Below are 12248 nucleotides of genomic sequence, written 5' to 3'. Positions count from 1 at the left end.
ACTGCTGGGCTTTACTGTCTGCTATGAATATCTAACAACTTATTGCTGTCATTGTGAAGCGCATATCTCGCGGTTATGGAAATACCATGCACTATGCCATTTATAGCTAGAATGCATGTTTCGATACAGGTGACGTGAGCTGAGAGTGTCTGTTGTGAGTTTAGGGGGCACGTCAGCCAGAGGGTGTGTGAGTGAGTGAGTGAGAGACTGCTGCCTGCTGAGGGTCGCTGGAAGAAGGGTCTGAAGTGCCTATGTGTTTCGGCTACAAAAACCCGCCGAACTGATCCGAAACCAGCCCAATTTTTATACACCCGCCCAAACCCATTTTTGCCCGCAAAATAGATTGCAAAACCGCCCAATTGGGCGGGAAACCGCCCAATCTGGCAACCCTGCTTGTGTGGGGTCACAGGTGACGTACACTATCGTAATTTAAAAAAAAACGGGTAACTTACCACAATTTTAAAAAACCTGGTAACTTACCCCACTCATAACGCAAAATCACCATATTTACAGTAACTTACTCTAATAATCATTTAAAGTATTTTACTGTGTGATATGAAGTAAAGTAGAAATTGCTGAAATGTCTAACAGTGTACCCCTGGCTCTAAGTGTGCTCTGTGTCTGTTCGTAGCTATTGCACCGTGTACATACCATTCTTTTACTGTCTATGGTACATACATACATACATGCATATGAGAGAGAGAGAGAGAGAGAGAGAGAGAGAGAGAGAGAGAGAGCTAGAAGAGAGAGAGAACTCAGGGCAACAGACAGATAAAGAAAAGAGAGGAGAGGAGGAAGCAACATGGTATTGGTATTCATGAGGGGTAGCGTCCTAATGAGCTGTGATCTGTCCTCTCTCAGACCTTCGTGATTTCAGATGGGCTGTTTGATGTCAATGTTGGAAGAATATGGCAAAGGACAATTAGAGATATGGGGCGGGGGTGGGGGGGTGACATCTAATTTCCTATTCTGTCCTTCTCTTTCTGTGTGTCTTCTGTCTCTGTCCTGATATTCTCTGAAGCTGTAAAGAGGCCTTTCATTGTACATCTGAAAACTAATGAGCCATGTCTGACTGCATGAATAGCTGACAAGACTTGTTTACTAAGTCAAATACTCAGCAAAACTGCCATGTGAACACAGTCATCATGTCGTTCTGTTACCTTGGTGCACCCAATCACACAGATAGCGCAGAGAGCATATTTCACCTGATTTTAGCTTTCCTCTCCACTGTTAACAAAGGGTGCAAAGAAAGCTTTGTTGTATTGAGTTTTTCCACACATCTCTGAATTATTTTTATATTACTATGACCACTGCAGTGCTAGCAGTCATATTGGTCATATAGATGTAGATATAGATAAAGACTATTGTAGTATATAGACTATTTTCTTTTTTTTTTCACACACACTTGATCTTACACTTCACTTTCATACACACACACTCTGTCTGTCTGTCTTTCTCTTTCTCGCAGTTTCAGCACTTCAAGCTGTTCACACTGTACATTGCTGTGTTGCATTGTTTAAAAATAATTTACTAAGAAGAAAACATTGACCAAGAAGAGAAGATGTAAGACTTGTTTACATGTTTACAAAAGAGTTATGGGATGGGGAGGACTTGCTGTTTAGAAGGAGTTGCAGGAGTGTTTGTGTAGCAGCTGTGAGGTACGTTTAAGAAATTCTTTATGAAACCTTCACCACATCAGAGGAAAGAACAATTCAGCTGGCGAGAGCAGCTTTGGTAAGCATAGATGTGTGTGTCACATTTTGAAAGCCTACAGTATTGTGGCCACCATATCATCCTGAAATTAAGGGAAGGAGGCAGAAGTTTATATCTTTGCCTCTCTGCTTCACTCTACATGATGACTTGCATGAACAAAAACACAAGCTACAGTATGTCTCTCTCTCTCACATACATGTAGAAAGGGCACTGCAAGAGACATGGCCTCAGATAAGCAGGCAAGAGGAAGACATTCGTAATTACTGAAAGACTAAAACATTACCACCGCCTCTGGCCATATGAATACCGTACTCACTCAGTACTGTCTGTGGTAATGATCTCTAATAAATGCAGTGAATGTCTGGTGTCCCTGCGGCTGCAAATACCTCAATGAAATATTCTTAAAGGCATTTTATGGATGCACAATAGGCTAAGTCTATTATACAACTCGTCTTTTAATAGTCACTCCTTCCCAACTGCATGCATTCATACATCTACTTTCAAACACTGATTTACCAGCACTACACTTAATGAACATTGGTTCCATTTTCAACACAGCCAACTCGTTGAATTAGGCTCATGGCCCTTCACTTTGTCTTTGGCTACTGTCAAACCATCAAATGCCATCCTGCGGAGGACAATCACGCAAGCACGGAGGGGGGTGGTGAGTGCCGAAGCTGTCTTGTTGAATTTTCCATTTGTTCAAGCAAATTTCATGGGTAGCATAACATCCATGCAGCGGATTTCATTTTGGAGAGGTGGGGAGTTTGTTGATTTTACATCACTGTGGATAGACCAAGTGACAAACAACTCAAAGACATGACCGTCAAGGGCGTGTAGGTTTTATGCCATTTAATTAGGCAGAGGTAACCAATGTCTTATTTAACTTGACAAGGCATATTCTACTGTTTAGGATTAAAAACAAGACTGAGAAGTACATTTCGGAAAGTTGGGAGGTAGGAATAGAACTAAAGGTTCAATCCTAAAATAACAGATCAAAGATGACTGTGTTCAGAGTGCATTAGGCCTAATCAGTCTTGTGGTGTTGGCCCCAGTCCATAACAGGGCTAAGGTAAAAGAGAATGGCTGGCATTTTGGATTCCTTCACAATATCCTACTTTTGACTTTGCCAGGCAAGGTACTGTATGTGAGGCCACACAAAAGTAGCTCAAGAAAAGTACCCACCTCAAAAAAATCAATAAATAAAAAAATCCCACTATGACCCTTCAAGGACCTCATATTGTTGTAGGCTAAATGAATAAATGGATGGTGTTGACTATTATGAGCTTCTGCTGATGGAGCAACGTCGAGATTATGCATCAGTGCTTCCAGTTCACTGACCACGCACACCTCCAAGGGGCGTCTGACCCGATCCAGTCGTGTGTTGCCCAGTGTAGTCACAGACCGCTCCATCTCTCCTTGGAGGCCTCCTCTGTCCCAGGATGCACGGCTGTCAATGAGGGACGCCTCGTGCGCTCTTCAGCTGCGTCTCTGTCACCTTAGCGATCATCGCTCTCCAGCAGGTGACAGCCTGTCGATAAGACTACACTGACCTGCCATTCAAACTGCCAACACCACTCCAAACAGCTCTGGGAGTGTGCGTATATGGGAACAAAAAGGGCGCGTCGTATTGAACTGCAGAGGTGAGAGACTAATGCTTTATGCTATTTGTTTTTAGATGTGTGAGTGAGGTCATCTGAAACAATTACGGGGAAAAAAACAATACCTCTGTGCCCATCAAACCACTATACGGCCAACTCTCCACAACACACTCAAATGAGAAGTTTGCTATAGGCCCACTGTATATCTTTTTGAATGTATAATTTCAGAAGTTCACAGCTAAAAGGATAAAAAAATCCAATATAAGGAAACCTTACTGTTGCCATCACCACCATCAATTATGTCTATGAGCTACAACTCTTTCAGACTAATTTTATGAGATGTATTAAAATACTTTATGAAAAGGCTTTTCAAATGAAGAGCTATTTAGCAGTTACAGACACAGTTGATTGATCTAAAGTCCATTTATTCATCTAAAAAAATGGCAATGTTCTTTTATTAATACACAAATCTTCTAGACACCACTTCAACTGTCACACAATCATTAAGTAATGAACACTAACTAAAGAATTAAAAACATAAAATCCTCAACCTCATAAAAAAAACATGATTAATTTTTCACCTCAGCTATCCCAAGATACATAAAAAATAAATAAAAAAAAACAGCATTGATATAGTGTCACTTTTCCTGTAATGTAAACCCTACAATTAAGGCACAAACTCAATCACCCAGCAGAGCTGCACATTTTCTGGTGGGGTGGGGTAATGGGGGGTTAGATGCACGCCAAGGAAGCGTGTTCCATGCCCACTCCCTCAGAATGGTCACCGTGCAGCCGAGTGCCTCACGGTTAGTCTCTCAGACGGCCTCGCCGCCTCGGTCTCCACCTCCGCCTGGGCTGAGCGGCCGGGCGGCTGGAATGTAGTGCATTGCCTGGACTAATGGAATGGAACGGCTTTGCCAGGGCCTAGTAGTGATTTCTCTTGTACAGGCACTGAGGTGTGTGCTGGACGCATGTGAACGCTGCCGCAGCAGACATTCATGAGGACTGTGGCTCATGGAGCAGCAGCAACAGCAGTTAGTCAGTGTCTCATCAAGGTGGTTTAGTTTAGTGTTAGCCCTATAGGTGTGCTTAAACAGACGACTGTGCCCATTCCCTAAGGAACACAATGCAACATGTGCACACTCACACAATATATGTTTTCCCTCACATGTTCACACTCACACACACACACACACACACACACACACACACACACACACATTTCCATCAGGGTCCACTCTGCTACAGCTCCTCGAAGCAGGCCACTCTGGATTTGGTGCTTTGTAATGTGAGCTGTGGAAGAGAAGAAACAGAGAACGGAAATGATAAATGGATGAAACACACTCGAGTCTGGAAAAAAAAAAAAAAAAAAAAACTAGATGAAAGCAATTTCAGAGTTCAGAGTGTGTGGGTACCCAGTTGTTTATTCCATCCCAACGTATCTCATTCATTACCTTCAAAACCATGAATGGCTTTCCTGAAACATCATCTGAAATTCCATTCTTTTTCAGAATTCTATCTGAGATAATACTTTGCTTCTGTATCCATAGCTTATACTTATACATAATGTTAATGTTGACATCTGCATATGTATCCAGAAATGCATCAACAGTTTCATGCTCCTTGCTTAAAATTTCCATGAAAATCATTGTTTTTTTCCCTTTCTTTCTTTCTTTTTTTCTTGGTGAAGCCACATCAAAGCAGATTCTACCAGCAATCACTGCTGTATATGAGGTGCCAGACACGAGCATGCGTCAGTCAGTCTCGATGTCAGATCTGAGTTCAGTGTGTCACAAGATTCAGGCCTGATGTGGTGACAATTCTTTTCATCATCCGATTCCTTTGGCATTGCACCAGGCACACCTATTTTCCCGTCACGCAACACCCAGGAAACTATGGGGTGTGTGTTGTGACGCCTTGAGGCTTAGCCGTACTGCGGTGACAATGACTGAATGGAACATTATTGGCCAAGGCAAAAGGTGCCGTGTAAATGGCCATGGAGACAAATACCACAGACAGCCACAGCCTACCCATTTGTATCGTACTAAAGAGTGGTCAAAGCCTCAAAAAGCAGCATTTCCATTTGTTGTTTGCACTTCTTTGTATGACTAAGAATTCCATCTTGGTTTCTAGATGGAAAACTGAGTAGATGTACGATTCACCGCCGGTCTTAGCGAGAGGAAGGCTTAAGCCTAGATGGTGCAACTGGCGTATCTATCAGGTTGGACTTAGAACGCTGTAGCTTAAGACCAGGCGTAAGCCCCAGTGCTTCCCACAGAATTGAATTCTATTTGTGGTGGTAGGTTTGCAGAATTAACTTGAATGCAACAGTTTTTAACAAATTAGCGTAGCGTGGTTATGATGCTATCCAGATTTGGGCTCAATTTAGTACAACCTGGAAAAACCATTGTGTGGTGGTCAATGTTGATATTGTGGTGGGCCGCCACAAATAAGTCAATGAATGGGAAACACTGAGCCCTGTTGGGCAACCCAACAGAACTGTACAGTTTTCAGAGGAGGAGAACCGGTGTCCTTGCGACAGATGCTACAGATGTGCGAGTCTGACCAGATGGTCTGGTTAATGTGACAGAGGGCTGGGGCTTTTAAAGACCAATCAGCACCATCTCTCTTTGGGCACTTGCACTCTCTCTTGCACTCTGATTCACACCTGCATCTGCAGATGTTAAAGTGAAAGAAAATCTGCTGTGTTCTTCAAATCAAACCATCTGCAGTCATCTGCAGTGTCCTTATCAACCATGGTACCATCAGTGTCAAAGAACGGTTAATTGCCAGGGATACTTAGAAAGCCCTGAGGAGTTGAGTTGGGACACGAGGTATTCTTGAAATAACTAAAGACACAAAAAATGCGTCTAACTGGAGGGCAGAAAAAACCCCCCATTGTTTTTCAAATCGATCAACAATCAAGTGTTGGCCAGACACTAGACACAACATTCCTTACATTATTTTCACTCTTGAGATTGTAAATCATAATGTAATTGAGATATTGACAGACTCTTAATGGTAGAGCTTACTCCGCTTCCTGAGGGTAGAGAGAGCCAAAATCTAGTGCTTAATTCCAAACACAACTATCCCCTAGAAGAGCTTGACTGTGCTGTCATGATCAGTCACCCCTTGACTGCATTTTTAAAGGCTGTGCAGCTTTAGCAGAGCTTAATTCAGGACCCGCAAATACAAACAGCTCAAAAAAGCTGGTGGCTGGCGAATTTGTTTTTCTTCTCACTAAAGTTTTCAACTTGCACCAACAAATGCATAATGCATTGGGTGCAGTTATAGAGAGAGAAAGAGAGGGGGAGGGAAGGCTAAGAGGAGAGACAGAGCCACCGAGGAAGAGGAATGGAGGGAAACAGATGGAGGGAGGTGAGAGAGGTAGATGGAGCATAAACACACTGTGTTGGGTTTCTCCAATTACTCAGTATGAAAAAATGTGGCATCTAAAAATTATTATGCCTGTTCGAGTGGTCATACTTCAGCACTTCATACTTGACCTCCTGCAGAGCATTACAAAATTGCTAGGAGAGAGAAAGATGTCGACAAAATCTTCAGAGCAAAGCATACGAGATAAGCTTAGATTTGCACCTCATACAAACAAGAAAGTAAACTACCTGTCTAAGTTCCACTTTATTCCTGCACACAATCCTGTTTGCTGAAATAGGCTATGAAATCATTAAAGCCCCTCAGCCAGTGCAGGTATGGCCGCCCTGAGGAGTGCACTGAGCTCTGGAGTGTTGGCTCCTGCAGCGTCCAGTGCTTTCTCCCTCCAGTAACTAGATGCGGTCATGGGCCGTTGAGCAGACATCATGAAGGATCTGTAAACAGAGCTATGCCCACAGACTAGGGGGCCATGCCAAAATGAGCCTCAGCAAGCCTCTTGTGGACTTAAAGGCAGACACCTCCTGATTTGGGAAGCAGCTCAGCTCAGAAGGCAGGGAGGGATGGAGAGAGGAATGGAGGGAGAGAAGGATGGAGGGAAAGAAGGAGGCTGTTTTTTTTCAGTGGGGACCGCCGTTCTGCAGCCTTAGGTCTCGCTCCAGCGTGGCCAGCAGGTGGAAAAGACGAGAGGAAGGAGGGAAGGGGAGAGAAGGAGAAAGGGAGTTGTTGTGGGGGAGAGTAAAAGAAAACTGAGGGACAGAAAGAGGATAGAAGAGAAGCAGAGCGACTGGGCCCATTAATCTTGCTCTAGCATCGGCCCCAACCTGAAAAGCCAACAGCCCATGTCACCTGCCCCCGGGCCTCTCACCCACTCTATAAACCAACTCCACCTGTCTCTCTCTGGCCCAGAAAACATACAACACTCTTCAGTTTATATGTCTCTGTGTGAGTGTTTCTGTGTGTGTGTGCACTTGTTTGTGTCACTCGTCTTTCACTCAACTGGAAAAGGTCCCTTCCTTCTAACAGCAGAGCCTGTGTGCGCTCTCCTGAGAACTGCGATTAATTCTCACCAGTCCCGAGTCCAATTAAACGATCACGCTGATCCGAGCTCCGTACGGCTTCGCAAGAGCCCCACATCAATCCGAACGAGTAATCACAGTACAGAAATCAATTAGTGCGACTTAAACAAGTGGAATTTCACAGCCAGGAGTGGAGGCACGAGAGAGACTCCTGTGGATGAACCCAGGGGTGTGAAGCACCTCTAAGGTGCTTTTTTTGGGGTCTTGGTAAATGTGTGACCACTAGATAAGGCTTGTCCTCTTTCTGAGAGAGAAAGAGAGGAGAGAGGGGGAATGTGTGTGTTTCTGTCTCTGTGTGTGTGTGTGTGTGTGTGTGTGTGTGTTCGTGTATAATGTGTTTCCTTATTCCTGTTTTTGTGCTCCCTCACGCATATGATCAAATTAAGTATCTGGGCTACATATGATCCCATTTTCTGTGACCAATGCTTCTGGAGTTTATCATCATCACGACAGGGGTTTCTTCCACCCTTCCTATAAGGCTGCATTCTTTGTTAGCTTATACGTTTTGGAATTTCAACAGAGTGTTTGAGAGAGTGTTCTGTTTGTGCAAAGAACTTTCTCATCCGTGTGGGATGTAATTATGGAACTCCTAAAAAGCTCCTTATGTCCAGCTGAGAGAGATCATTTTCTCTAACTGGAGGCCTATTAGCGTGGGTTTGAGTGAAAACAGCACCTTGAAAATAATAAGAGTGAGAAACATGCACACGTTACACATGCTTGGAAAGCGCATGAAAGGAATGGGGGAATGGCTCGCCTGCTTTGGGGAGGCAACTAAAGAAGCACAGAGAGCACTAATGTTTTATGAAGGGCGAGACGATGGGGCTGCCTGCACAGAAATCACAGCATGCTCTCCATCCCCCTCGCTACTCCACCTCTCACTCACCTCTCCTCCTTTCTTCTCTTCCTGCTTCCTGTCTTTCACATATCTCTCACCTTGTCCTGTGTCTACTCCCTCCTCCTCCATCTCCTCCAACTGCCCCCCCCCCCCCCCACTCTCAACCTCCAGCAGTGCCGATGGAGCAAAGCTCCGAAGAGAGCTGGAAGAGCTAGTTTGGATTCAGTGAGTCTGCCTCATTGAGATGCAGCATCTCTCTGAACCATGTAATCACAGCCTTTGGAAAGAAGGCCAGGAGGTCTACCTTCAAGACTCACAAGCAAGCAAGACCCCATCTCTGCATCGCCTCTGATCATCTGCCTGTGCCTTGGTGGGACTTCAAATGCATCTTGTGAGGTGATGGGCACTGTTTTCAAATGAGTTTTGTGCAGGCTTGTGTTTAGTGGTACTTTTTTTACAGTGCAGCTGACAGGAATTTGCATCTTTGCATTTACAATCATAGTCTATGGCAGGGCTATTAAATTACAAATTCAGTAGGGTCAGATTTTCAAACCAGGACATTGAGCTGGGCCAGACATTTTCAGCGGTTGGTAGGATAAGCAGCAGGTAATAACACAGTTTTAAACCAACACAAATGAATTATTTATTGTTTTCCTTTTGAATTTTGGACATGAGCACATCAAAAAGTGCATAAAACATTTTGATGTGCCTGTGTCAGATAAGACCCTTTGGTGGCATTTCTAAACTGCCACTCTTGAGTGCTATGAGTAGGCTACACTGTGGCCCTTTGAGACTGTTCTTAAATTAATGTTGATGGGAATTATCGTATCGTTAATTCAGAGCATCACACTCTCAGTTCATTCAGTGCGCACACTGGGCACGCCTTCTGATGGGATGATGGGACAGAGCGGCAGAGCGTGCCGTAAGTCAAACTGAAAATAGTGGCAGACAGGGTTTTGAGCAAACAGGACAGATTCCAGATCTGTTTACAATTTAGAGAGTCAAAGTCTTATTTCGACCTACTGCTTGTGTTAATGTCAATTTTGATCTATGAGAAACCGTTCGTTAATTTGAAAGAAGATAGAAAGTTCCGAGCATTTTCAGAGTGCCGTATTGAATTTACAAACACATTACATTTTTTTTTTTTTTTTAAGACAAAACACAATATAAGAGCTGTAACTGAATGCTGCTACGCTATGCAGAGTGATGCATTCACAGTCTGTAGGCTACTACTTGGGATGCAGGAAATGTCTCTCTGTCTTTCTGGCAGGACCACGGGCTGGGTCACTCGGAGGTTGCTTCTGGGCCAGATGTGGCCCGCGGGCTGCCAACTGTATAGCCCTGATCTATGGTTACATCTACAATCTGGTCTCCGGTTACTCTGTCACTACACTACAACTCAACTTGTTTCTGTTGTTTCAACTTGTAAACGGATAAATTCAATTGAATTGAATATTTTTATTGTCATTGTATATATAATGAAATTTAAAACTGCATACCTTCCTGCAAAAAGGAAAAAGTTCATCAAAACAAGCCCAGAGTGTCACCTGGCATGTGGCCATGTGTGTGTGTGTGTGTGTGTGGGCACCTTCTTGAAGTTGCTCTGCTTGCTGTTGCCCTTCTCGGTGTTCTCGTTGTGCAGGATGTCCATTGGCGTCTCACGCTCCCGCAGCTTCAGCGACTCGATCTCCGTCTTCAGCTCGTTCAGCTGCACCTGCAGGTGCTTGCTCTTCTCCATATACTCCACTCTGCCACGGAGGTGCACATACACATACATGCAGACACACACACACGCAGCAGAAAACCACAAACACATGAACAATCACAAGGACACAGACACACACGAACATGTGTCAGAAAAAAAAAAAACACACATATAATCACATGGATACACCTGTGTTGTTTTTAACACATCTCTATGTCCAGATAGGGACAACACAGTTTGTGTTGTTTCTAACACATTGCTTTTGCTATTTGTTTTAAGGACGTACACTGTACTGTATGTGTTTAAAATATAGCACAACTTGTATCTCTATGTTTCTAACACATTAGTTTTTGGAGTGTGCATGCACCCATACGGCACCCACAACCACACACACACAGTTTCAGCAGAGTTTATTGCACGAGTCCCAACTTCCCATCTCCCTCTCCTCTGTGTGAGTTTGTGTTTGCTGCACCGGCGTGCAGCCTGGCTGGGTGGCTGAGTATGAAAAATGGGTCAGTGAAAAAATGTAATCGGTACACTTATGAAGCTGCATCAATCTTGGTATGCATGCACAATCGAGCTTTTAGCAGCATACATCACGCTCAGAATAAATAATCAATGAACGTCTTGTAGCTGCAAAATATAAATTGGCTGCAGTGCACTAAATGACAAAACAGACTTTCTGCACACACGCTCAAGCCAAGTCCTGTTCTTGAGTTTAAGTTATGTATTTTTCCAGTAGAAATAGGAATTCTGATGTGACTGGGTGAAAATAAAAAAAGTAATCTGAAGTCAGGTCATGAACTGATAGATTTATGAACACACTCTTTGGATGTGTGAAAGTCGACACTTCAGGAGTCCAGGCGCGCAGAACAGACGGATCAATATACAGGGTGCCTAAATGATCATCACAGCATCACTTAAAAAAACACTCACTCACCCAATCTTTTTTTTCATTACAGTGTGTGTGTGAGAGAAAACACTTGCAAACAATCAATCTCTCACTCCCTTTCTCTCTCACACACACACACACACACACACACACACACAAGGACTCACTTCTCCTTCTCGATCTCCATTGACAGGCGTTTCATGTCGGTGTCTTTGAAGTCGAAGCTGAGGTTCTCTGTGCTGAAGTTGAAGCTGGGGATGTCGGGGGGCATGGCGTTGGCAGACAGCGGCAGGGGCTGGAGCAGAGACAAAACCACAGAGAGAACCAGATAAGCCCTGGCACACATTAACCCCCCTTTTTGAACCACAGCCATCGTGACATCCCAACCTTAACGTCTCGACCATATGGCCCTTAAACGAGTTCAAGAGGAGAGGCACGTCAATCACGCGAGAGGCAGGCTGCTTATACCCAGGAAACAGCTGTCATGGCTAGGAGATGATTGGGGCTTGAAACACGGGAGTGGTGTGCCTAAAATCTCTGCTCTGCCTTTTGATGTGGCCGTGGTCTACGCGCGGACTAGAATGGTGATGCCTGCTGAGGCTTGGGGATGAAAACATCATACCACATTAGAGCGCGCCCTGAAATTGCTTCTTAATTGTTGTTTAAACCAATTTTGGACTTCCTTTCCCCCAGGTGCTGTGCAAACTAACTGCATTTTTGCCAGTCTTTCTCACTCCTGACTGACTTTCCCAGTCTAATGCCATTTCAGTCTCTGCCCATCTGAATCGGCCTCTCTTTCTGTCCATCAACCTCTCTTCTATTGCCCTCTATGTGCTTTTTACCTTATCGCCGTCTCTCACCCCCTTTTGGTTGGCAGCATCTGCCTGTTCAGTCCTTGGTTGCCAATTCCATTTTGTAATATAAATGATGCATTACATTATTTATATAACACATACAAATACATAACAATGTGATATTCTTGGTCATTCATTCTAACAGCGATTGACATTAATATTAACTGACAAAAATGTTT

At 44.0% G+C, this 12248-nt stretch overlaps 1 protein-coding gene across 4 annotated transcripts in view; it reads right to left on the bottom strand.

Annotated features, from left to right (window-relative positions):
- Positions 1–3722: 3722 nt before the first annotated feature.
- nf2a (NF2, moesin-ezrin-radixin like (MERLIN) tumor suppressor a) overlaps positions 3723–12248 on the bottom strand; it is a 36354-nt gene continuing 27828 nt past the window's right edge. For 2 of the 4 annotated variants that reach the window (XM_076269571.1, XM_076269572.1), the window contains exons 14-16: positions 11383–11510; positions 10207–10366; positions 3723–4607 (exon numbers count right to left, since the gene is read on the bottom strand). In XM_076269571.1, coding sequence (XP_076125686.1) covers positions 4557–4607; positions 10207–10366; positions 11383–11510 — 339 coding nt within the window. In that variant the 3' untranslated portion in view covers positions 3723–4556. Of the gene's footprint in view, positions 4608–10206; positions 10367–11382; positions 11511–11602; positions 12110–12248 lie in introns of those variants that run through there. The other 2 variants (XM_076269575.1, XM_076269573.1) reach the window with 2 other exon arrangements.

Source organism: Alosa pseudoharengus, unplaced genomic scaffold (genome assembly GCF_046254945.1).
Source record: "Alosa pseudoharengus isolate Yale_2024_CS ecotype anadromous, Long Island Sound unplaced genomic scaffold, YU_APseudo_1.1 YU_APseudo_1.1_scf_6, whole genome shotgun sequence".
Classification (NCBI taxonomy): domain Eukaryota; kingdom Metazoa; phylum Chordata; class Actinopteri; order Clupeiformes; family Clupeidae; genus Alosa; species Alosa pseudoharengus.
This window is presented reverse-complemented; position numbering and strand designations above follow the sequence as displayed.